Source organism: Gobio gobio (genome assembly GCF_949357685.1).
Source record: "Gobio gobio genome assembly, chromosome: 10".
Lineage (NCBI taxonomy): Eukaryota > Metazoa > Chordata > Actinopteri > Cypriniformes > Gobionidae > Gobio > Gobio gobio.
Window position 1 is genome coordinate 41,404,674 of NC_137116.1, and position 27,022 is coordinate 41,431,695.

The 27,022-nt window shown below is 36.5% G+C and overlaps 2 protein-coding genes across 3 annotated transcripts in view; one reads left to right on the forward strand and one right to left on the reverse strand.

The window, feature by feature from the left end:
* Positions 1–3,032: 3,032 nt before the first annotated feature.
* Positions 3,033–4,069, forward strand: lhfpl5b (LHFPL tetraspan subfamily member 5b; the record flags this gene model as incomplete). Its single annotated transcript, XM_079826338.1, has 2 exons — positions 3,033–3,450; positions 3,822–4,069. 2 exons carry the CDS (start codon positions 3,033–3,035, stop codon positions 4,067–4,069), a joined length of 666 nt encoding a protein of 221 aa, XP_079682464.1.
* Positions 4,070–6,035: 1,966 nt separating this feature from the next.
* Positions 6,036–27,022, reverse strand: part of srpk1a (SRSF protein kinase 1a) — a 33,198-nt gene continuing 12,211 nt past the window's right edge. Inside the window, exons 4-16 of one of the 2 annotated variants that reach the window (XM_079827235.1) lie at positions 23,077–23,185; positions 22,892–22,979; positions 22,643–22,730; positions 22,268–22,374; positions 17,347–17,512; positions 17,106–17,131; positions 15,401–15,623; positions 14,889–15,236; positions 14,497–14,597; positions 12,934–13,041; positions 12,742–12,811; positions 9,661–9,753; positions 6,036–7,824 (exon numbers count right to left, since the gene is read on the reverse strand). In XM_079827235.1, coding sequence (XP_079683361.1) covers positions 7,640–7,824; positions 9,661–9,753; positions 12,742–12,811; positions 12,934–13,041; positions 14,497–14,597; positions 14,889–15,236; positions 15,401–15,623; positions 17,106–17,131; positions 17,347–17,512; positions 22,268–22,374; positions 22,643–22,730; positions 22,892–22,979; positions 23,077–23,185 — 1,712 coding nt within the window. In that variant the 3' untranslated portion in view covers positions 6,036–7,639. Of the gene's footprint in view, positions 7,825–9,660; positions 9,754–10,273; positions 10,367–12,741; positions 12,812–12,933; positions 13,042–14,496; positions 14,598–14,888; positions 15,237–15,400; positions 15,624–17,105; positions 17,132–17,346; positions 17,513–22,267; positions 22,375–22,642; positions 22,731–22,891; positions 22,980–23,076; positions 23,186–27,022 lie in introns of both variants that reach the window. The other variant, XM_079827236.1, reaches the window with a different exon arrangement.

The following is a 27,022-nucleotide window of genomic DNA, read 5'->3' on the forward strand; positions in this document are numbered from 1 at the left end:
AGTGCAGTTGCCCTGTCCCATGTGCAGCACCCCCAAAGCATGATGTTACCACCACCATGCTTCACAGTAGGGATGGTGTTCTTGGGATGGTCCTCATCATTCTTCTTCCTCCAAACACGTTTAGTGGAATTATGACCAAAAAGTTATATTTTGGTGTCATCTGACCACATGACTTTCTCCCATGACTCCTCTGGATCATCCAAATGGTCATTGGCAAACTTAAGACGGGCCTGGACATGTGCTGGTTTAAGCAGGGGAACCTTCCGTGCCATGCATGATTTCAAACCATGACGTCTACCAACATTAACCTTGGAAACGGTGGTGCCAGCTCTTTTCAGGTCATTGACCAGCTCCTCCCGTGTAGTTCTGGGCTGATTTCTCACCTTTCTTAGGATCATTTAGACCCCACAAGGTGAGATCTTGCATGGAGCCCCAGTCAGAGGGAGATTGACAGTCATATTTAGCTTCTTCCATTTTCTAATGATTGCTCCAACAGTGGACCTTTTTTCACCAAGCTGCTTGGCAATTTCCCCGTATCCCTTTCCAGCCTTGTGGAGGTGTACAATTTTGTCTCTAGTGTCTTTGGACAGCTCTTTGGTCTTGGCCATGTTAGTAGTTGGATTCTTACTGATTGTATGGGGTGGACAGGTGTCTTTATGCAGCTAACGACCTCAAACAGGTGCATCTAATTTAGGATAATAAATGGAGTGGAGGTGGACATTTTAAAGGCAGACTAACAGGTCTTTGAGGGTCAGAATTCTAGCTGATAGACAGGTGTTCAAATACTTATTTGCAGCTGTATCATACAAATAAATAGTTAAAAAATCATACATTGTGATTTCTGGATTTTTTTTTTATAGATTATGTCTCTCACAGTGGACATGCACCTACGATGACAATTTCAGACCCCTCCATGATTTCTAAGTGGGATAACTTGCAAAATAGCAGGGTGTTCAAATACTTATTTTCCTCACTGTATATATTTTTAATTAATACATTATTTAGCAAGGACACATTAAATTGATCCAAAGTGACAGTAAAGACTGCATGTATGATGATATATGTGTTCTTTTGAACTTTATATTCATCAAAGAATCCTTAAAAAAATAATAAGAAGCACAATTGTTTTCAACATTGATAATAATAAGCCATGTTTTTTTTTTTTTACCAAATCATATTAGAATGATTTTCGAAGGATCATGTGACACTGAAGACTGGAGTACTTCAGCTTTGCCATCACAGGAATAATCACTGGCTTTTTTTTATTTTTTTATATTGTTGTCTGAGGTCAACTTATGACGTTTGTGTGTTTTTTAAATTCAGAAACATCATTATGAATAAGTAATTGGCTATTTTCTGCCTTGGTTTTGAGGCTCTCTGAAAAACGCTCGGTTTTGATGGGCGTGTCGCACTGAAGACTAGGAAGTAAACACCCACGGCTAGGATTGGATAAGATTTGCATATTTAATGAGCTTCTGCTCCCCTGTCAGTGACAGAGTGTGACAAACGGCAACTGGAATGAATCGCCCAGCCCACAGCCAGGGCTCGCAAAATGTCTTTATCAAACAAACACAATGATTCCTCTCTCATCCACCTGCGATTGATTGGAATGTTATTTCTGTATCATTTCGCCCAATCATCAGTGAATATAACCGCGAACCGTCCACACAGGCTGGCCGGTGATAGCCCGTCTGAAAAACACATAACCCCGGGGCTTTGCGAGCTGGCGTTACAAGTCCGAGTCTGATCACGATTGAACCAATAACACCTTCTCCAACCTGTGACAGCGTGCTGAGGTGTGTAATCAATAGATATCAAACGATCTGTAACAATGCAATACTAACACATATAAAAAAACATGTTTTACTCACATAAGTGTGTTGCACCGTTCCTGTCGGATCCAATATAGAAGGCACAGCATTGTGTTTTAATCTCAATATGTCTGCAAATCCAGTCTCGACCTCTATCTTGTTTACAATCGATTCCGCATCGTTTAGCTCCACGGTGAGCGGGTTTGAGGCGGTGCTTCTGCGTCCTAATACGTCAATGGTCGACATATTGTGAGAGCTCTCGTTTTCTGGGCCTGGTGTCTATAAAAGCTTTTCTTTGACTAACTAGGACGTTTTCAGCTCTGAAACTTACAGGATATTCTTATATCACGATGAACTTTTATATACCAAAGGCTCAAAGGAAAGTTGATTTCTCAATTCATCACCCCTTTAAAATAGAAAACAGTTGTTTTAAATTGAAAGAATATTTCACAATATTACGTTTTTTTGCACTTTCTCCGAGACATCTTACCCATTTAGCATGGTTTTCTCCCTGCTGTCCGCCACCCTATCAGTAGAGTAACCTAAGTGTGTGAGGTCCCCTTAAACGTTTGGCCATGTAATGGATTTTAATGGTTAAATCATCTTAACAGGTTGATAATAAGGCCATTAGGGATGGGATTGACAACAAGGGCCACTTAGCACAGAGATATCAATAAAAGAGCCCTCAACGTGATGCTTATAATTGGTGTCAAGGATCCCCTCATACAGACACTGAACAAACTGACTACATCATTCCTGCATTTAAAAAAAGAACATTTTCTGAGTAAAACTTTGTTTTATGATAAAGTTGTCCATCTGCCAGACACAAAGTTGTGTTGCGTTGATTTGGGAAGGGGTGTTGAGTGCAGCATTTTACAAAAGATAAAGAGTTCATGTTGGGCCTAGAACAAAATAGCTGTTCTTTCACTGTGAAGCAACAAACATATCTGATTACAGCATCTAAGAGAACAGGTTATTGTCGTCACCTTATTCCTCGACTGAATTTACCATGAATAATTTAAAAATTGACACCTTTGTTGGCAACAACGTTGTTTCTGACACTATTTTGCTGGCGACGGTCTCAACAGTCTTTGGACTAATAGGCTACAGTATGATAGGAGCTGTTAGTGTTATTCTGAATTAGATTCTCATCTGGTTTTGTTCTTGAAAAAATATCTACAGATTTCTAACCTCGGTAGATAAACGTAAATCGATATAATAATGGCGAATGAGAAGATGCTTCCAGCCCAAGAGGCTGCCAAAATCTACCACACCAATTATGTGAGAAATGCCAGAGCCATCGGCGTCATGTGGGCTGTTTTCACCATATTCTTCGCCATCATTACTGTGGTGGTCTTCATTCAGCCCTATTGGATTGGTGACAGTGTTAACACCCCGCAGGCTGGATACTTTGGGCTTTTTCACTACTGTATTGGCAACCCCATCACCTCCGAATTGGTCTGCAAAGGAAGCGTGTTTGATTTTGCCTCGATCCCCTCTGGGGCTTTCAGGACTGCTATGTTTTTTGTAGGCACCTCAATGCTCCTTATCGTAGGAACCATTGTGTGCTTGGGTCTTTTCTTCTTCTGCAACTCTGCGAGTGTGTACAAGATATGCGCATGGATGCAAACATCTTCAGGTGGGCTAAATGTTTAACATTTGGAAATACAGTAATGCTGCTTTAAAAAAAAACAGAGAAAGCAGAAAAGATTAAATAATGTTTATTAATAGATGTATTTAGGGTAGATGCCATATTTGTTTTTGGTGAATGAACACTAGGAAATGATGTGTACTGTCTTAAAGGGACAGTTAAGTTAGCCCAAAAATGAAAATTCTGTTATCATTTATCTGTATTTAGCCCAACTGAATCCCTCACAACGTCATTTTAAGTAGCCTAGTGAAAAATTAAATATTGCCTTAATTAATTGGAACACAATTTTTCTATAAAAAGTAGGCCTATAAATGGAGAAGTTAGATCATTTTTTTTAACCTTTGCACTTGATGTTGTAGCTGTGTTGATGGTGATGGGTTGTATGATTTATCCGGACGGGTGGGATGCTCCGGAGGTAAGGCGAATGTGTGGCGAACGAACGGGAAAGTACACGCTGGGAAACTGCACCATTCGATGGGCTTATATTCTAGGCATTATCAGCATCCTGGACTCAGGGTTACTGGCACTGCTTGCTTTCACTCTAGGCAACCGGCAAGACAGTCTGCTGCCAGATGACTTTGAGGTGGAGGGAGCAAACAACGGATGAGGTAAGAGAAGTAATGATTAATCATTAAGGAATTGATTTTGAGATGAATTACACTTAGTAAATGAATTATTTAGACATGACATGAAGTTACATTTGAGATGAGCTGGAGAGACTGCCACTTGAAAACTACCACTAGATTTTTTTTTTTTATAAAATATAATTATTATTATTATTATTATTATATATTACATGTTATATACATTGTATTATGAAGTATCTACCCTATACTAAACATTTATTCACGGCTGTATTCAGGATGCAACCTGCAGAAATGCAATACAAAATGCACAATTTTAGTGATGATTTTGTTTCCATTTGTTTGTAGGTAAAAACCTAAACCCAACAGGAGATCTGAACTGCAGTGGACATGGAACTGGACATTTGTACTTAAGCAAAACAAAATCATAAAATCTTCTAAACATGAAGGGAAACCGTTCCAATTAAATTCAAATGTATGTATATATAGCACCTTAACTGACATTTTTGGGGCATAAAAATGACATTTCCACTTAAAATTGTTATTCAATTTTTGTATATATCTTGAATACTTTGGTCTTAAATTTGTTACTTAAGTTAGGTCTTTTTTTAAAGGAGACACTTGGCAGATTATTGTAGAAGTGAAATAAACAAAGAAAGTGAAACAAAACAAGTTATAGTAGTTTAAGTTTATGAAAATGTAAAAAATATAATTATAATATTTTTTATTTTATATAAACTATATATTTTACAAAACATGTTTTACTCTAAAACTGCAAGAAAATCAAAGCCATAAATCTGAACAAGTACTTTTGAACAACATCTGTTCATATTTAAAAAAAATAAAAATAAATAAATAAAGGCTTTCAGTAAGATTTTGTGTGGGTGCATTTCCATATGGTTTGAGTGATCTGAACCATATATTTCCAGAATTTTCATACAATTTATAATGTAGACATCATATTCAGAAGTAATATGGGCAGTTTGACAGTATTTGATTTGAATTCAACCTCTAACAAACACAGGCCTACAAAGATACATGGAAAGAACACGGATGTTTGTGCTCGCCGTATCATCACAAATGGAGAATATTATTACTTTTTTTTATATTTAAAACATTTTCAGACCATTTTTCTCAACAAAAATAAATAAATAAATAGAATGGTTGTTGTCATTTGAAGTCTTGGCATGAAACGGTCTACCAATATTTCATGATTTTTCTTGGCATCACTATTTCAAAATAAAGGTAATTAATAAATTACTGTTCCTGTCATTTGTATTACACATCAGACACCGTCAAATATGAAAACTAGAGATTGTAAGAGTTCGAATTATATAGTTAGTTAATATTACTTTAAATTTAGACTAAGATATTGTTTTAAATGTAGGCTATAATGGCAAACATCCCCCAAGTTTTGAAAAAAAAAAAAAAAAAAACCTTTTAACCCTTAAAGGGTTAGTTCTCCCAAAAATGAAAATAATGTCATTTATTACTCACCCTTATGCCGTTCCACACCCGTAAGACCTCCGTTCATTTTCGGAACACAAATGAAGATATTTTTGTTGAAATCCGAAGGCTCAGTGAGGCCTCCATAGGCAGCAATGAAATTTACGCTCTCAGGATCCATTAATGTACTAAAAACATATTTAAATCAGTTAATGTGAGTAGGCTACAGTGGTTCAATATTAATATTATAAAGCGACCAGAATATTTTTGGTGCGCCAAAAAAACTAAGTAACGACCTATATAGTGATAATCGATTTCAAAACATGCTTCATTAAGCTTCGCCTATCGAATCAGCAAATCGATTCAGCGGTTCGGATTCGGATCGCGTGTAAAACCGCCAAACTGCTGAAATCACGTGACTTTGGCGCTCCACTGAATCGATACGTTGATTCGATATGCTTCCAAGCTTTGGAACGGCATGAGGGTAAGTAATAAATTGCATTAATTTAAAAGGTTTCTAATTTTTTTTTTTCTTTTCAACATGTACAAAATGTATAATGAATCCATCTTCCAAACTGTGTTTTTGTCTTATCCTGAATCACTGCGGTATGCATGTTTACATTTGGACTATTTTATACCTAGCGGGATGACAACCGCTGCGGAGTAGTCCAGTACCTTCATAACTTGTCATAGACATAAACAGAGAAGTTTTCCCGGTTACCATGTTCTCCCGCAAGACGCATGCAGTTGTATAAACGCTAGATCGCCGAAAAGGTACAAAGTGTACCTTTAATAAAACGACACATTATAGCTATAGCTGTAAATATGATCACAACAAATAAAAAATAGATTTTCCCCCCAGTATTTAGAAAGCACAATGAAAAGGTTAACAAATAAAATAGTAAATCAAGAACAATTTTCATTAACCCCCAGCAACCCAGAATGAATATTAAATGGTCTAAAAATGAAATCAAACCAAGCATGTGCATTTGTTTTCCAGCACGTTTCCTTTAACTCCTTTTTTATTGTTTTGCACAATAAATATCCATCAAAAAGGTTGGTGAGAATTACATTGACAAGTAACCTGCTTTTTATAGCATTTATATCACCTCCATTTTATAGCATTTAAATTTTTTTGAGAACAGCAACACAGACAAACAGATGCACCCATCTTCCAAATGCTTTATTAAAACACTTCTATCCAGCTAAATAATCTTAGCTTAGATGCAATAGTAGGATTTTCTTTTAAAAACTGTACATGGCTGTAATATACAGATCAAGGCAAACTCTTTGGTACACATATATACAGACACACACACGCATGCACATGCGCGCACACATAAAACACATACGTACAACACACACTCAGACAATAAATGTTTCTTCTTTTTTTCCCCCACAAATATAATTTTTTGGTGGCCCTTGACAGTTACTCACTTTGTGTGGAAGCTTCTTGTATACAAAATGAACTGATCAGGAGTGAGAAGACTTCAGCTCTTAAAAATCTAATCTGAGACAGACAAGATCAAAACCTACTGAACTAATAACCACACACAAAAGACACTTGTATAGCCAAGAGAGAAACACAGAGGTGTGGCGAGTCGACGCTGAACAGGACATCTTAATTTATACTCTACAGTCAAAAAGGTAAACCAAACAATTCCCTTTCCAGATATCAACTTTTTTTTTTCACAACAAGTAACAAAATTATCTCTTGTGCATCACACTGCAGTCTGAGCCGTCAGCACTCGAGGAGTGGACCGCATCTCAGGTTAGTACTGAGAAAGAAAGAAAAAAAGACCCCCATCTTAATATTTTAACGACTTCTGAAAATACCCCAGGTACCTAAACAGGCATTTCCCAGGTTTACAGTTCATCCTTTGCCAAAATAAGAGGGAAGGTAGAAAGATCACAGCAGGTGTGACCCTCACACAAAACCTCTCCACTCTGAAAATTCAAGAAACCGGCTAGAAAAAAAAAACAGACAGGTTAACTATTCCTCTGGCGAACCAAGCAAAAGAAATCACTCAGATTAACCGAAGAAAAATAACTATGCCGATATGCTCTATAAACTGGAAAGTGATCTGTTGCAGTCTCTTGAGTTTAGGGAGATTGCCTGAAGTATGTGCAGTGACGTCAAGTGGCCACTAGAGGGCAAGCCAAGGGTGTCGCAGACAGTCGGCAGCAGTGGCTCTTTTCTCTGGCAGGAGCTCCAGCATAGGAAGCAGGAAATCAGCGAAGGTCTCGGCCTCCTCACGAGGCCACTCGTATTTATCCATCAGAACGTCCAGCAAACCCCACGGCTTCAGCTTAGTGATGTGCTTCAGGTCACCTACAGAAAGCACACAATTAACAGTCCAGGCTTCCCATTCCATGCAATCCACCCCCCTATCTATTTTTTTTTTTTGCAAAAAAATAAATAAATAATAACACTTGCAACATTTGCCATTAATAACATGCCACATAAAGCCACAAAACATCAAATCATTTTAAATTGACAATGTTAAGCATTTCAACAAAAAAGAACAGGAGTGTGCATTAAACTCAAACTTATGATTTCATGCTGTCAGTTAAAAGCACCTAAATCCAAAAAAGGACACATTAAATTGATCAAAAGTGATTGTTTCAAAAGTTTTTTTTAATTTAAAATGTTCTTTTGAGCTTTTTATTCATCCATAAATCTTGAAAATCAGGAAATGTATAACGGTTTCCAAAATATTTAATCAAAAATATGTTCATCATTGATAAGAAATATTAGCATGATTCCGAAGGATCGTGTGACATGGAATGAATCAGCATTACCACCAAAATAATAAATTATATTTTTATAAATATATTAAAATAAAAATCATTTATTTTAAATTGTAATATTTCACAGTATTACTGATTTTATTGTATTTTTAATCAAATAAATGCAGCCTTGGTGAGCATAAGAGACTTTGTTGGAAAAAAAAAAAACGTATATGTATTGTATATGTATAGTGCTCTGGAATCGATTAATCGCATCCAAAATAAAAGTTTGTGTTTACATAATATGTGTGTGTGTACTGTGTATAATATTTTTTTTAATATACACACACGATAATTATATAAAATATATAATTATACAAAGTCTCCTATTTATATATTTTATATATAAATATAAATTTTTTTCTTAAATATATACATGCATGTGTGTGCATGGGCGGTGCTAGGGAGGCTAGCAGGTGCTTCAGCACCCCCAATAAAGACCAAAGCACGCCCATAGCACCCCCAAACATTTTTGCTGGAATTATATACAGGCTGTATTCTAATTAATACATAAGTAAATCATTTAAAACAACAAAAACAGTGTAGCTACCATTGATGTGACACGTCATGTTACATATGTTATGCATGCTTGATGAGACTGTCACGCTCTATAATGTAGCATTTATTTTCTGAAAAAAATGGAGCGCATCCTTCTTCCAAGTAAGCAATCTCGTGATTCTAATTTAGTTCCTAGTTAAAACGAGAACATAAACTCATCTCAGCCAGAGGTTGAGAACGGTTCAGATGTTGATTCAGGAGTCTGACACGGAGCAGGCTAATCAATACACCAAGAGCGAAGGCTTTGGATGTTCAACACATCATTGATGCATTTTCCGTCACATTGTCCTGATTTGAGACTGTAAATAGTAACTGATTATTTCCCCGGTGCTATGGGTGCTTTTTAATAGCATATTGTCCTTGACTGAATTTTTGTTCAATGAATAGGCCTATGCAAAATCGTACAAGAATATTTGATTGAATAATGAATTTTGTGCTTGTTCAATTTAATCAAATTAAAACTTAAATTGTGATAAATAAAAAAATTGAATGTTAAAAATTTTGTGGCCAAGTTTGCCCATATTTATGAATAATATTTATAAATATATAATTGCGCCGCTCCCCGTCAATGATCTAGCGCCACCCTTGTTGGTGTATTATATATATAAATACTTATACAAAGTACACACATATATTATGTAAACAAACTTTTATTTTGGATCAATCGATCGATTGCTCAGCACTAATATATAAATTATTCACTGAGCCCAAACCTCTGAACAGTAGCATACATACTCATTTTAATTTACAATGTAATTTGATCATCTGAAGTGAGAGCATCATGACTAGATATAAAAGTTATTCATCATAACCGTGTTACCTTTCTTGCTGAAAAACTCCTTGGAATATTTTCCGGTCAATACGAGTTTGCGTGGGACGGCCCCCAGCAGTTCAATGATCAAAGCAATGTGGTCTACCATCACACACACACAGAGTGTGTCGAGCAGGGAGGGGGTGGTGAGGTGGAGGGGAGGACGAAACAATGGACAACTTGATCAGACAGTGTTAATACAGTCATTCACCCATCCTGAGAGAAGGGAGACAAGAGGGAAGGCAAGGAGACACAGCTATGTCCTGACAGCAGAGCGGTCACACAGTGAATAACTTTCAGATTAAAGATTGTAAGAAGAATTGGACTTGTGTGAAGCAGAGGTCTGTTTTTGAGCTTCGGCTGCCTCTGGTAGAGCTTCAAGCAAAGTCATGCTACACTTCTGCGGCTTTGAAGCTACAACAGTTTGTCTATTGTGCTGAGGGCCGACTTCTCAGAAGAGCCTCCTTGAGAACAACATTTGAAAAAGTATGCTTTTAGCCAAATCCCCCTCCGAAAACTAGGTGTGACACAAGGCTGCGCTGTCAATGGAGCTGCTGAAATCTCCTCTCTTCCCTTCAAAACTCTCTCTCAGGGCAGGGCTCTACCTGTCTGACAGGCGTACCTTTCCGGCTGAAAAATTCCTGTGAAAATTTCCCGCTTAGAGCATAGTGACGGGGGATATACCCCAAAAGCTCAATAATCAGAGCAAGGTGGTCTGAGAGAGAGGGAGAGAGAGACAGAGAGAGAGAGGGAAAACAGAGAGAGAACATGAACATGGAATGGGGACAAGCAGCAAGAACATGGACAGGATCCAAAAAAGAAAAGGACAAACTCAAGGCAAATGACAGTGGGTCACAATGACAGATTACAATCTAAATAGGGTGTCTAACATCAGAGTCTCCAATTAGCATATAAATGTTTGTTTGACATTTTGGCGTCAAATAATTTTAGATAATGACCACTAAATAAAGAGACACTGTTCATAAAGGGAATTTTAAATATTAAAAATCAGATTAATACAGATAAGCCAATAACTATTTACATGTTAAGCTAAATAGATATAGATAAAGTTATTATTCAAATGGTATATTATGACTATATTATGAGATTTGCTTAAGGTTACATTTAAGTATTATTATTGTTTTTAAAGATTAACTTTAAGTGAGCATCAGATAATGGTTCCTTGATAAATGCTCATCAGGTTCATCTAAATGTAAAAATAGGGGAAATATGTATGCACAATAAAAAAAAAAAAAACGTATTATTAGAGACAATCTATATATCGGTAATTGGACAATATTATATATAAATCCAATGCGAGACTAGTCATCTAAAAGAAAATCATAAAATAAAAAAAAGTCCGAAACATGGCCATCATAACTCTAAAGAGACAAATGATTACAGTAATAGCCACAGAGTAGGGCTGCTCGGTAATCATGTGATTATTTTAGTCAATACTCAGATCATGATTATTTATAATTACTCATTGACTTTCCAAACATTATGCATTTTTTACTTTTTGCTGTTGTTAAATTTGTATTTTTAACAGTGGACTTCCTTGAATTTTAAACATTTACATTTACACATTTGGCAAAAGCTTTTATCCAAAGCGACTTACATTGCATTCAAGGTACACATTTACATTTGGTCAGTTATTGCTTTCCCTGGGAATCAAACCCATGACCTTGACGTTGCTAGTGCCACGCTCTATTGTTTAAGCTACAATTTAAATGAAAAAAATAAATACATTTAAAAATAATAAAGGGGAAAGGGGGGGGTTGCTGACAAAAAGAGAGTATCATTGGGAAACAGAATGCAACATAATCGCTTCATCTTAATCATCTTGTTTTCATAATCAGTTTTAGAACCAAAATAAATGATAATTCAAAACAAATTTGGATTAATTCAGCTCTACCACTGAAGTATGATTAAGTGTCTCTCCTCTAGTGTACATAAACAGAACTAGAATGAGCAACGGATGAAACGGTTACTGAAAAAAAACATGACATAACTATTAGTCTATGTTCTCTAAGAGAGGCGCTTTAAACAGGAAGTAGTTCAAAGTGTGATCTTATTCTGCACACTTGATATTTAGGAAAATTACATCAGCTGATTTGAGTGCAACGTGGTCAACCACAAGAGTAAAAAGTTCAAAACACAAAGCATGTTTTCTAGTATCTGGCTGTCTCTCCAGTTTGACTTCTTGTCTGACCAGATAATGCTAAATACCTTGCAGATATACTAATACAGCAAGTAAACCCCAATACACAATTAACAATCAAATGCTGTAGCCCTTATACTTGCCAAGTCTCATTAAATGACTCACTTTTGCAATCAACCTGAAATGTCACTTGATCAGAATGAAAGTAGTAGCGCATCTTGTTACTTATATGTATTATACTTGAAGCAGAACATATTGTGGCACAATACATGCAAATTCTGATCATGACTAACATAACTGCCAAGGTGTGTTTAGTGCAAACACAATTAGATGACGGATGACAGAATGCCCTAGAAACGGCTAACTAAGCTTGACTGATAATGGTAATAAATTAGGTTAAGTGCACAAATTATTCCCACACTCAAACCATTTCTATGGCATGCAAAATATGCATCTTTTTGCCTTAGTTTAGTAACAGTATCAACTAAGAATAGAAGATCAGGAGGAGCAAAGAAACATGGGTCAATAAAAGAGACAGAAGTTGTGGGCGAAAGGTGGAGGAGGAAGAAGAAGTGAATATAAAGAGGAAGTTTAAAGAGGAGTTTGTTTTCATGCATTTTAACAGCAGGCTCTGATTGTTAGCAGGGAAATAACCACAGGACTACAGCCCTTAAAGCACTGTAATGTCAATACAGCTTAGTAAAGAAGAAAACAACAGAAAATAAATTATTAGGTATTGTGAGAAATTGACTTTCAGTATATTGCCAGTCATATTAAAACTGAAATCATCAGGCATGTCTCTTATTGTAGGCATGTACATGTATTTATTGTACAATTATTACTGTACAACTTTCCTTAATAAATGCAAGTCACTTTTTTTGATAATATTTCATATAGAAAATCATGAAAGTAAAGAAGCAGTGCATTACCTTCATCTCTGGAGTAATCTTCACCAGAGTGAGGCTCAAACAAATAATCACCAGTGGCCAATTCAAATGCCTGAAAAGAGAGAAAAACAATCCAACGTCCAAATCAGAATTTTCAAAGTGGTTTACCTTTGCCCAACAGGGTATCTGATGATGTATGTAAATAACGCTGATTATCACTGTGCAGTTTCTCACCATGCAGGCCGTGCTCCATACGTCAGCAGGTGTGCTGTACCCGGATCCTAGCAGGACCTCCAGGGAGCGGTACTGTCGGGTCTGAATGTCTTCAGTAAAGTGCTTGTGCTGAAGGACAGAAAAGTTATTTGTGTTTGTGGGCATTTTTATTAATTTTAGTGACATTTTTGACACAATCCCTTGTTGATTTCTGACCCGGCACAACAGTTACAAAATAAATCAAATTAGAAATTAGTTATTGATTGCATTTGAAGCAGTATGTTTTACATCCAATCAAATTAATGATGTTAAATAAATCAGACAATGCATCGGCTATTTAGTGGCTATCCCTGTGGTTCAGACTAATCTTGAGATAAAATCCAGTCATCTTAGGGTATGTCATGACAATGATGTACTAAAAACAGACGACAAAGTTGTCAAAACGATCCCCGTTCACACAGATCTACGAAAATGATTAAAAAGGCTGTATTATGCATGCCAAGCCAGTAGTCACTTTGTCAAGAAACACCTCACGAACATGTAATATGCATGCGCATGACGTCACCGTTTTCACAAATTCATGGTTTTTGTTGTTTACGAGGAGACGGTAAAGGCATTGTTTTCAAAACCTTGCACTTTGAAACCCATTTTCATTAGCTTGCATTTTCAGGTCCCAAAAACGCTGTTGTTGCGTAAAAGTACGGCCCAAAACGCATAAAAAAGTTTTCCGTTTTCAGTTGAAAGTGGTGTTGCGTAAACATACCCTAAAGCTTGGTACATACTCCGCAAGAACAAAGAAATTAGTTAGTTTTCTCGAGGTGGCAAGAACAAGAACAAAGTTCGTTATGGCCAGGGCATTCCATACTTCACAAGAAAAGCAGGTGCCGAACTTCTAGGGAGTCCGCAGAGGCCCCGTCCACTGCAGCACACGTTTACATTTCTGACCAATCACACAATAGTTCCACAAGAAAAAAGTTCTGCTCAGATGATGTGTCAAGAACGAGCTGCGAGAACTCCCAAACCAGGGCTGCGAGAACAAAATTACGTCATTTTGTTCTCGCACCCCTGGGAGCGAGATCTTTTTTTCTCTGTTCTTGCGTAGTATGTAGTGGCCTTAAGTCTGTGACTGAGACCAAATGCTAATTCATTAATTAATTTAATTAATTAGCATTTGACTAATTAAGACCAAATGTATAAATGTGGCTGAGACGGAGACAAGACCAAGACCATCAAAAAATGGTCTCGAGACCAAGACACAACTAAACAAACTGCCGTCCAAAATGTTGGAGCTGGTAAGATGTATTCAGAAAGAAGTCTCTTATATTCACCAAGGCTACCATTATTTTATGAAAAAATACAGTAAAAACTATAATATTGTGAATATTACTACAATTTAAAAATAAAAAAATTTTAACATCACATTATTAATTTATTCTTTTTAAAAACAACCCCGTACTAATACCAAATGATAGCATACATTTCATAATTTGAGATTTTATATTTATATATTGTACATAAATTGCACATTGTGTATATCTGCGTTTTTACTCATAAATTATTTGATCTAATTATTTAGAGCCTTACCACCCAGCAGGCGTTGCCAAGGTCAGCAATCTTGACCTTGATCTGGTCAGCGTTGAGTGGATCCAGTGGATTGACCAATAGGCTTCCAGCTGACAACTTATCTGAAAGAGAAGAAAGAGCCAATCAAAAAACAGCCATTTGTGGTCATTGTGACTCATCAAAAATTCTCAGTTTGTGTTTACCTGACAATAATATCATTGAGAGTTTGGAACAACATGAGGGCAAGTAAATAATGACAATTTTCATATTCTGAGTGAACTATCCCTTTAAATTTGAATAAAAAAGTTAAAGTAAAAAGGAACATCTAAAGAAAAAAAAAAAAAAGTAAAAACAAGATATTGTCTGAAAATCCTCACTAATATACTAGAACATCCATAGAAAAACCCACTGACCATTCTTTAGCTTATCCTTGTTCTGTTCCCTGGCTCTGGTTCTAGTCTTTTGTTCATCTTGCTCCCCAGGTGGAAACTCTGCCTCCTCCAGCAGCTCTCGGCCTGAGGTGCCGTTACTGTAGCTGGCCTGGTCCAGTTCCGGGGACTCTGCCCCATTACAGTACTCATACATGCTTTGAACTGTGTCCTCTGGGCCTGTGTTTGCATTATGGTGGTCCTCCTGTAGCAGTTGGCCATGCCGCTGGTCTCCTAGATCGTCCTCCTCAGGTTGTGTTTGACTGGAGTGCATGCAGCCGTTACAATTGAGCTCAAGTGACACATCAGATGTTAGTCTCTCTCTGGTCTCCACTATTATGAGAGATGCAGAGAAATAGAAACATAATTGAGATGTGCTAATGGCAGCTGATTTTTACTTTTCAAGTCACAAAAAAGGCTATTATAATATACAACTATGTATTTAGTATTGTTAATATTATGTACTATAACAAAACTACATACAAACAGAAACTAACTTATTGTGTTCTCAGTAGCAATGTCCTGCAGTGATGCCTGTCTGAGTGGGGCACAGGAGGGCGATTTGGGGGATTCTGGGTCATCCTCCTCTCCATCCTCCTCTCTACATTCAGGTCCAATCTCCATCTCCTCTAAGTCCATAATGCACTTCTCCAGGAGCTCCGCTTGGCGCTTCTGCTTCTTCTTTAGCTTCTTTTTCTTGTTTTTCGACATCTTCGGTGCCTGAGAAAAAAGTGGGTAATCATGTTAATGCTAAAAAGGAAATGCATCTTAACTGAAACACTCAAGTGGCCTGTTGCATGAAGATTTAGAGCAGGTTTAGAGTTGATAAAACCATGCAAACCCAAATGGTTTAGATCAGGTTCAGCGGGCTCACAATGCTCAATATAAAAGTTCTCGGTCAACTAGAGATGTTCGCTTAGTTTTTCCCTAATCGACACCTTAAGTTTGTTAACCGTTCATTAACCGACAAGATTATGTTAAATTAGAATTAAATTAGAATAAATAAGAGTCCAATAAAAGGAACAAATTAGTAAAAAATTGTTTTACATGCTCAAAAAAAAAAGCATAAACAATAGAACATGAGGATTCATCATCACATCACGCACCTGAAGCGCTTGTGAATGGAGAAAATTACATATATAAGGGATAAATACGTGAAATATTTCACTTAATTAACAGATTAACAAAAGGAAAGAAAAAACTGTGCGATAAGTGGTATATGCAGAGTTTCGGTTAATTTTTGTGACGTGCTCCAAAATGACTATAAATGATGGAGATGTTTCCACTGTTATAAGGAAACAATTCAAGTGATCACACAGACGCCTCACGCACACACACACACACAACATATCAATTCTAGCATTACGGGACATTGCAGCCAGTTAAGTATTCGAATAGGTGGTCTACGTGAGCCCAATGCCAGTTTCTATTTCAGTTTTGCTTTAAATGAATTCGTTTTTGGCTTGACATTTATATAGTTACTTCATTCTGTTCTGAATACAGTTAAGGATTTGTTGTGGAGTGAGGGGAACTACAATAGCCTATAGCTGTCTTTATAGTGTTTAAACAGTTTGTAAACTTTTCGGTTTATTTCTGAATGTAATAATATAATGCAACTTGCCTGCTTTTATACTCTCAAAAACAATTTTTTCCTAAAATTTTACGCATGTAGCATATTTTTAAACCATCTAACAAACCGTTTAAAATATCTTGAAAAGTTACTTTATTATAAACTGCTTTAATATGGAGCAAGAGATACAGTTAATCCTGTGACAGCAAAGCTGAATGCTCAAGGCTCCAGAGTCATATGATCCTTCAGAAAAATCATGTCTAATATGATGACTCGGTGCAAAAGAAACATTTCTTTTTATCATCACCAATGTTGCAAATAGTTGAGTGGTGTAATATTTTTTGTGGAAAATGTAATTTTTTTTATGAATAGATTTTTCAAAAGAACAGTATTTATTTGAAATCGAAATCTTTTGTAACATTATAAATGTCTTTATTGTCACGGTGGCAAGACATTGAGTTGTAAATAGCACAGAACATTCCTGAAATTGGGAACAGCAGCTCAATATTTTCTAACTTCAGGGAACTACAGAAAAAGTGAGACCGACTTAATAGGTTTCTCTTTGGGACATATTAAAATTACTCTTTGAAATGAAATGTACAGCGTGAAAATGCAAAAGAAGGATCCCATACCTGTTTAGGTGCTGGGGCAGTGCTCACTGGAAGACAAAGATCAACACAAGACATTGTAACACTGACAGCTTACAAAGCAAACCAATCGTCATTTTAAGAACAGCATTTAAAGCTGTGTTAAAGAGAGTAATACCTAAAACCAAACGGGGAAAAGTTGACAATCATTTGAAATGGACAGTAGCTGTGTAAGAAGTGTGCTTCAATGTCGGTGTGTGTGCGCGTGTAAGCAAAGGTGTCATACCTGCTGACCCAGATGGAGGGGGAGCGCCTGCTTTCTGCCACTCAGTGGCCTCTGCAGCCAACCGCCTGATATATAACTCATCCACACTCATTAGAATGTTCTCTGGTTTAACGTCTGTGTGGATGATTTGACACTTGGTGTGCAGGTAATCCAGACCTTGAAGAACCTGAGAGATTTCAAAAATACAGAGACTCTTTCAAACAACCATAAAAATATATATTACATTTTTTGGTAACATTTTTCAATAAGGTTCATTAGTTAACATGAACTAATAATTAACTACACTTATAAAGCGTTTGTTAATCTTTGCTAATGTTAATTTCAACATTTACTAATACTTTATTAAAATATTGTGAACTAAAATGAACAAACCATGGACAGCTGTATTTATATTAACTAACGTTAACAAATACAGTAACAAATGTAGTACTCATGGTTAGTTCATGTTAGTTAATACATTAACTAGTGTTAACTAATGAAACTTTATTGTAAAGTGTTTCCCATTTTTTACTATTATTATTGCTTATTCACAGCTCTCTACAACAGATGATTCTAGTTGCTTCTGATTTTATCGAGAAACATTACAATTCAAAAGTTTGGGTCGTAAGACTTTTTAAAGTAGTCTCTTATGCTCATCAAGGCTGCATTTATTTATTTGAAAATACAATAAAAAACAAGAACACTGAAATGTTAAACAAGAACACTTTAAAATATAGCTGCAAGCAGCAATACCGGGGCCAAGCGCAAAGAAGAAGACAAGACATGCCAAAATGGCTGGCAGTGTCAGATCAACTGGAGCAATGAGCAATTAATCACGTTTTAAGATGATTTTAGGCAAAAGGCTGAAAAATGCATTGTAGTCTGAGAGTGTCATACCAACTGCAACAATTAACAATTATACAGTTTAAGAAGATTAGGCAAAATGGCTGAAATATCATTTATAGAGTCACTGATAATATAAGTTAATGGTTTATCACTTTTGACCAATAGGTGGCACAGTTACGAAATTGATGTGGTGTAGTCAGAATAAGGGAACAATGACACATGCAAAGTTTGATGCCAATATGTCAAAGCATTGCAGAGATACAGCCTCAAGAGTCATTTTGGCATCATGGCTCAACTTCGTCACTGCGGTTTACAAAAACGGTTTCATCTATTGATGCAAAATCCCTAACTTTTTGTTGACATAGTCTGAAGATGATACAATTCGATTTTGGTGGAAATTGGATAAACGGTCTAGGATGAGTTTGAAAAAGTAGGTTTTGATCAAATAAGAACATTGAGGACAGGATGTTTGACCAAATATGGCAAAATTAGTATCTATGTTCTCGGCATGAGCCAATAAATGTATTATGACCAGTTTCATTAAACTAGGCTAATTTAATCAAAAGTTATTAGCATGTTTGTAAATTTTGTTATAACCTCTGACCACAAGGTGGCACTGCCCCAAAACTTTTTGAGTACCTTCAAAGCATGGTGCGGAAGACCCATACCAAGTTTCGTAACGATAGACTAATGCGTTTGTAAAATATAGTATTTTAGCACATAATTCAAAATGGCCGAGAGCCAAAATGGCCGATATGGTAAAATTGAATATCAGACAACTCTGAATACCGTCCTGAATCTAACGAGACAACTTTTATGATTTTTGGACAAACAGTTCAAAAGTTATAAGCAAAAATAGCCATTTTTTGTATCTCCGGACCAGTAGGTGGCGCTGCGCCGAAACGCTGCAAGTTGCCTCAAGTCATGCTTGTGATGACATATACCAAGTTTGGATTGAACACGATAAAGCATTGTGGAGATATAGCCTTATGAGTGTTTTTGCAACCGCTACGTAAAATTTGTGTGCACGTTTATCAAAAACGATTTGACGAATCAACTTGATTTGCAAGATTTTTTGTCAGCATGGTCTGAAGATGATCTGGTTCAATTTTCGTGCAAATCGGACAAACCGTCTAGGACGAGTTCGCAAAAGTAGGTTTTTTGGAAAATTAAATATGGCGGGGAAATTATCATGACCGAAAATGACGTCATAGGATGCAATTGAATCGGCATGAGCCAATGAATGTATTATGACCAGTTTCATTATACTAAGCTAATTAAATCAAAAGTTATTAGCATTTTTGTCAAGTTTGTTATAACTTTTGACCACAAGGTGGCACTGCCCCAAAACTTTTTGAGTACCTTCAGGGCATGGAGTGGAAGTCACATACCGAGTTTAGTAACAATACACTAATGCATTTGTAAAATATAGCATTTTAGCACATAATTCAAAATGGCCGACAGCCAAAATGGCCGATATGGTAAAATTGAATATCAGACGACTCGGCATGCCGTCCTGAATCTAACGAGACCACTTTTATGATTTTTGGACAAACGGTTCAAAAGTTATAAGCAAAAACAGCCATTTTTTGTATCTCCGGACCAGTAGGTGGCGCTGCGCCGAAACACTGCATGTTGCCTCAAGTCATGCTTGTGATGACATGTACCAAGTTTGGTTTGAATACGATAAAGCGTTGCGGAGATATTGCCTTAAGTGTGTTTTTGCAACCGCTACGTAAAATTTGTTTGCGCGTTTATCGCAAATGATTTGACGAATCAACTTGATTTGCAAGATTTTTTGTCAGCATGGTCTGAAGATGATCTGGTTCAATTTTCGTGCAAATCGGATGAACCGTCTAGGACGAGTTCGTAAAAGTAGGTTTTTCGAAAAATTCAAAATGGCGGGAAAATTTTTATGACGGAAAATGACGTCATAGGGTGCAATCGAATCGTCTTGAGCAAAGGAATCAGAGGAAAAAAGAATTTTGTTTCTAGCCCTTATGGTTCAAAAGTTATTAGCATAAACATGAGTCACATTTTGGACTGATGGTGGCGCTAGAGGGATTGAGTTTCAGACTCCAAATTTGCTACGGTGACATTTCAGACTGTCCTCTATTAGTGTGCCAAGTTTCACAACTTTTTACCATACGGTTCTATGGGCTGCCATAGACTTCGTGGCGGAAGAAGAAGAAGAAGATGAATAATAATAATAAGAACGGGAACGGTTTCAATAGGTGCCTTCGCACCTTCGGTGCTTGGCCCCTAATTACTATTTAAAATAACTGTTTTCTATGACGTTCAATATATTATAAAATGTATTTTATTCCTGTGATGGCAAAGCTGAATTTTCAACAGCCATTACTCCAGTCTTCAGTGTCATATAAATCAAGGTAATATGCTGGTTTGGTGCTCAAGAAACATATTATTATATTATTATTATTATTATTATTATTATTATTATTATTATTATTATTATCAATGTTGAAAACAGCTTTGCTGCTTAATATTTTTGAGGAAACTGATACATTTTTTCGGGATTTTTTAATCGGGATTTATTAATTTTAGTTTTTTTAAATTATTGTATAAATGTATTTATCATCTAACGCCTGAACCGTTGAGTAAATTTGTGGAGAGACTGAGAAGCAGTAGAGTTACGAGAAGTAATACATACCATGATTGTAAAATTCCATACTGCAAGACTAGTTTTGGTCAGACAGCTTTTTCTGTTAGAAGCTCTTAGCTCTGGAATTTATTGCCACCTGATATTAAAACTATTCCTGATTTTAAAATGTTTTCTTCCAGACTTAAGACTTGGTTAAAGATAAATCAGAATTGTACTCACTTATAATATTGTGAAGGTATTGTGTATGTTTGGAAGTTATAGAGTATTATTGTTTGAGTTTTATTAATGTATGAATCGGTTTTTAGATACTTTTTTGTATTTATTGTTTTTGATTGATAAAGGCCCTTCTAGGGACAAGTGTTGCAAATTAGCCTTTGGCTATATACACTGTGATACAGACATCAGATTGTTTAGTCAAAATGATCTATGTTGGTGGTATCTGTCCCTATCAAATAAATTATTAAATAAAAAATAAAAAAAATGTGAAAGCAAGTTCAAAAGAACAGCATTAATTAGATTTTCGTAATATTATTAAAAAAATGTAACGCCACTCTGATCAATTTAATGCATCCTTGCTGAATAAAAGTACTAATTTCTGTTGTTTTTTTTTATCTTACTGACCACAAACTTTTGAAGAGTACAGTACATTATCCTTTACTTAATCCAAAAAAATATGTGATGCAGAAACTCAACATTTTCATTAAAACTGCATGCTGCGTGAATAGTAATAATTCATCTGTAACCAAAGTTCGAAATTAACACCCATCAACCCAGCAAATGCAGGTGAAAATCCACTGTGGCAGGTAATGCAAATCAATACACTAGCCAATTTGGCTGGTTATGATTATTAAATTATGTTCTATTACTAAAGGAGCCTCAAACATTAGCAAAACAATGTGTAAAGAGTCGCACAAAGAGAGAACAACTCATTTCAAATTCAAACACATTGTTTTCTATAACTGTATGCACACCGGCAGCATCCAACTATGACTCCACCTGTTCAAATGCAACAGCACAGCGTCACTCATATAGTTTTCCATTAATATACAATGATTTAGGACAAATATATGCAAGTACTGACTTTGCCCTAGAAGATTGTGTATTGTGCATTTTTCATGAAAAGATCTGTGGTTTGAATAAATATGCTTCCTATAGAGAAATAATAGGCTATAGATCACACTTTGCACTGTTTTTCAAATACCTTAATTCAAGCTCATTGACGCCACTTTGTTCATTCTTGAAAAGTGAACTTTTGCCTGTATTGTGATTAGATGCACTGTTTTGGACTGCCGCCTTGAACTTCAGCTTAAGTACAGAATGACGTGACCGGTGTGCGGTGTGTGGCTGGTGAGTGAAAAAGTTAATTTCAAACCTTGTCTGTAACTGATCCACTAAATCCAGGACAGCAGCTAAATTAGTCAGCCCGTAATTATGTGAACAATGATCCGATTGTGCGATGGTGTGCTGTGTTACCTGTCGAATGATGCTCTTGACACAAGGCAGAGGTAAGCCTTGATAGTTGGACTTGATAATCCATTTAAGCAAGTGGTGCCCTAGAACTTCGAACACCATGCAGACATCTGAAAAGTCAAGTGAAGGTCCAACACTTTTGAAACAGAACCTTGTTGGTGGGAATAAATGTGAATAAAAGTTCTAACTGAAGGATCTCAGAAGAGCTTCTCTTGGTGTAATTTCTAACAGTTTCAAAGTCAGCATTCACAAGTGCCCTTGTAAAAGAATTTGGGGTATCTTAAAATAGCATGAGACACCTGCTTGAAGACTTCTTGACCCATTTCTCTCTCCCTTACACACACTCACGCACACACCATTCTTCATATTCAAGGATACGAGTCCCATTGACTCCTGAGATCTTGAAGTCATCCAGTAGCTGCACAACCATCTCTCTGTTTGGATCATCAGGGTCTGTATTTCTGACCTAAAACAATTTATATATATATATATATATATAAATATAAAAATAAAAGCAAAAACATTTTTTAAGGCTATAATTTTTCTATATTTTCATCTTCATTGTTTCTTTTTCTATTTTCTTAAATGATTATTTAAAGCATTTCAGTGGTTTATCGGGATACTTACAGATCGGAGTAGCTTTATTTCATCCAGAGCCGTTTCAGTGTAATGCTCTGCACTCTTTACCACCTTCATTGCAACAAACCGCTTTCCTCTGAGAAGGAAGAGAGGAAAAGAAAAAAAGTATCATGCATATGAAATTTCAGCACATTAGAATGTATCTTATGTCTTCAAAATGACAAAGCTCTTACTGGATATCCCAGGCCAGCCACACAGTGGAGAAATGTCCCCATCCCAGCTTCCGGATCACATGGTATTTACCATTGAATAGGTCCCCTATTTTCACATGGTGATAGCCTCCTAACCAAAGAAGAAGAAAAGTAATCCTTCAGCTGGTATTCAGAAAGCTCATCGATAGTCCTTTAAGCTGCGTTCACACTGCCAGCAACACACAGCAAAACGACATGATCCCATTTGTTTTAATGAAGAGCTGGCGATTTCCCACAACATAAGCGTCAGTGATAGGGCTGTCACGATTATGAAATTTGGCTGACGATTAATTGTCCAATAAATAATTGCGATTATGACGATTAATTGTCTGTTTTAGGGCTTTGGCGATTAATTGCCTGTTTTAGGGCTTTGTCGATTAATTGTCATACAAATTGTTGTGATTATTTAATTGAATCCCTTGTAAGTTGTCACTTGCAATAACACATTAATACACTTAAAACCTTTAAATATTAAAGTAATTTAATCAATGAAAAATATGTATCTTTCAGAAATGTGTACATTTAAAGAAACAATGTAAATGTATATGAAAGTATAAATAATAGAAACAATCACCATAAAGTTACCATAACACATAAAGGACTGTCAATATCTCATTCCAAACTAAAGTAAAATATAAATATATTTTACAACTTTGAAAATTCTGTAAATAACAGAAACAATGAATCACAAATATAAACTATGACCATAACAGAACAGGCCATAAAAATCAAATTCTGAAATAAAAACAATCATGCTCCTTAATGGCTTGGTAGATTACGGGAAAGAAACACTAGCATGTTGACTTTTTCTGGTTTAAGACAGCATCTAACTGGGGTGACAATGTTGCCAGCTGTACTGAACATTCTTTCAGAAGCAGTACTTGTTGCACATATGCACATGTAGGCTACTTTCTCGCCAACTTGGAAATTAAAGGAAACCTATGTATGACACGCCAATTCGTTATGCCATTTTGGAGTGCTATCAAGACGCATAATCGCTTTTTAACGTGTTTATCAACGCCGTTTCATTCTATCCCCCTACACTGCCCCTACCCATCACACACACACACACACACACACACACACACACACACACACACACACACTTAAACCTAAGCCCCTAAACCTACCCATCACAAGAAACATTCTGCACTTTTACATTTTCAAAAAAAAAACATAATTTAGTATGTTTATAAATCCATTTACATTCACGCGGAATCACACGGCGTAGACATACACGCGGAGATGATGGTTCGTTTCGGCGTACACATACAAGCGGAATCACACTGCGTAGACATACACGTGGAGATTATGGTTTGTTTCGGCGTACACATACACGCGGAATCACACTGCGTAGACATACACGTGGAGATTATGGTTTGTTTCGGCGTACACATACACGCGGAATCACACAGCGTAGACATACACGCGGATAGCTCAAAATGCGTACAGATAACACGCCATTTGGCTTTAGAAAGTTAAGCAAAGCCATGATGTCATGTTGATTGGCGTTGTCGTTTTCGGCTTTGAAACTAAATCCATCTTTGTTGAATAACTGGGCTGCTCTAACTCAGGATGGAGAAATCAACAGGGCAATATAATTTGAACGTAATGCTCAGCGTAATGAATTCAGAGGGAGACCGGTAGAAGTAGAGTGCTGCAGGTACGTCGTTCATGAACGAATGATTCTTAATATGACTCGGGACTACCGAGTTGTCTCAGAGAGTGATCCGTTCATTTTGTTGGCCGCGCGTGTGCGCAAAATCCCATAGGTTCTGTACATGAAACAGAAAATGTTAGTTCATCCCTCGAGTTCGGGTTGAGTCTTTCGTTCTTCCTGTCAGTCCTATAGTAGACTATGCTGTCAGAACCGGAAAGAGAAATTATTAGTTCATCTTTCGAGGTTCGCATTCCGCGGGGTCCGAGTCTTTCGTTCTTCCTGTTATGCTGAAATGACTCAAATTTATTTTATTTTTTTCATTTTGCTGAACGAGATTCAAAGATCCGAGTCTGTAAAATGATCCGAACTTCCCGCTACTAACTACAGGGCCCCCTTGTGTCTTCTAATAGTGGGCAATAATAACGATCACCTGTAATGACCGCGATTAGACCAATTAATCGCGATCAAACGATTATTTTTATAATCGTGACAGGTCTAGTCAGTGACCATTGGCTACAGGATGTAGACGTGTCCAGATGATAGTATAGTGTATCGCTGACGCCTTTGACGATATCCAGACAATAATTGGCTCGTTTTCCCATTAATGTATTAAATCATCATCATTATTATTATTAGGCTAGTATTATCATCAAATTAATATTAGGGCCTTGTTTTTAAAATGACTACAAAACTACATCCCACATCCAAATTTAATTGCAAGGTGATCTATTCACAAATTTTCAAGAGTGCTTGAAATATTCCATATATATTTAGTATTAAAATGTTGTTTTTAGCAGAAAGAAAACTGATTCGTTGTCTACAACATGGAATAGCATCTGTGAATGTATTTTATCAATATTACTAGGCAACTAGTAGTGGGAATGCCCACAGGCGATATTCAGCGACCAAGTTGCTGGCAGTTGAATGCAGCTTCGGAGCAGAGTTTGATTGTCATTTTGTTAGGGATTGATTTTGAGCAATCCAATTACAGCATGCTTAGACCAAAAACTAGAACCTGACCAGAGTATTGGCATTGTAATATAAGTAAAGTTAATAAAGTCATCACTTGTGTTTTGAATAAGGATGCAGCGATTAACCGTTTTCTCGATTAACCGTGCTTAAAAACGCCACGGTTAATTAACTGTAAAGGCTCTGCTACACCGGGTGTTTCTTTGGCACAGAACGGAACTGTTGCAACTTGCACAAAATGAAAACAATGTTGCACCAGCTTAAAGTGCCATGCTTATCAGAGTCACGGAGGCTACTGTATACACTGGATTAACTGTGGCAGAGGGACCAACCAGCAAAGATTTTCTTTTCTTTCCACCAAAGAAACGCCTGAAGTCGGCAGTCTATAGCTGAGCCCTCAGCGCGAGGTTTTGTTTTAAAGCGACCGTTATTCCAGAACGTATCATTTCCATGCCGACGCATCATGCAGTCACAATACAGATAAGTCTCTGCGTTTATTTAGTTTTTCCTTTGTTATTCAAAATATTTACAAACTTGTTAGCTATATCATGAATTGAGATATATTCCGATTGTCAAATATGTGGAAGTGAATGTGTTGTCGTTTAAACACCTTTATAATGATCATGTTAGATGCGATGAGTTTGCAATTCAGAGGATCTGGTTTCATCACGTTAATTCATCAGTTTTCCCCGAAATACATAGAAGTGGCCAGTAAACATGGGAGAAGAACTTGAAACTTTGTTTCTTGCACAATGTGTATCTGATATGAATAAAACTTGTATTCAAATTATAATTGAAAGCATTATTATTGCAGCTTCCATAGACATCAGTGTATAGAATTTAGGGCTGGGCGATACGGCTGAAAACTGTATCACGATATAAGGGTTTCATATCGGTCGATATCGATAATTATTGATATGTTTTACGACCTATTTAAAATAAGAACCAGGAGAAAAATATTTTACATTTAAACATTTTTATTTTAAACTTAACCTTCCTCTGAATATAATCCCCTCAGTTATAAAGGCAGAAATCTCAACACAACCATGGAAAACACTCAAATAATTAAAATATAAACAAGTCTAAAATTTCAATTATCTCTTAACATTAAGGTGCAGTGCCTCCATTATTTCTTTGTAACTGTTACCGTTTAGATGCCTTGTCATAAAGCACTTATGCAGAGTACCTCTCATGTAGTTTCAAAGGCTGAATCCGAAATCGCCCCCTATACCCTACATAGGTCACTATTTGAAGGGACAGCCATTTGTAGTGGTGTCCGAAACCATGAGTGTACTCATT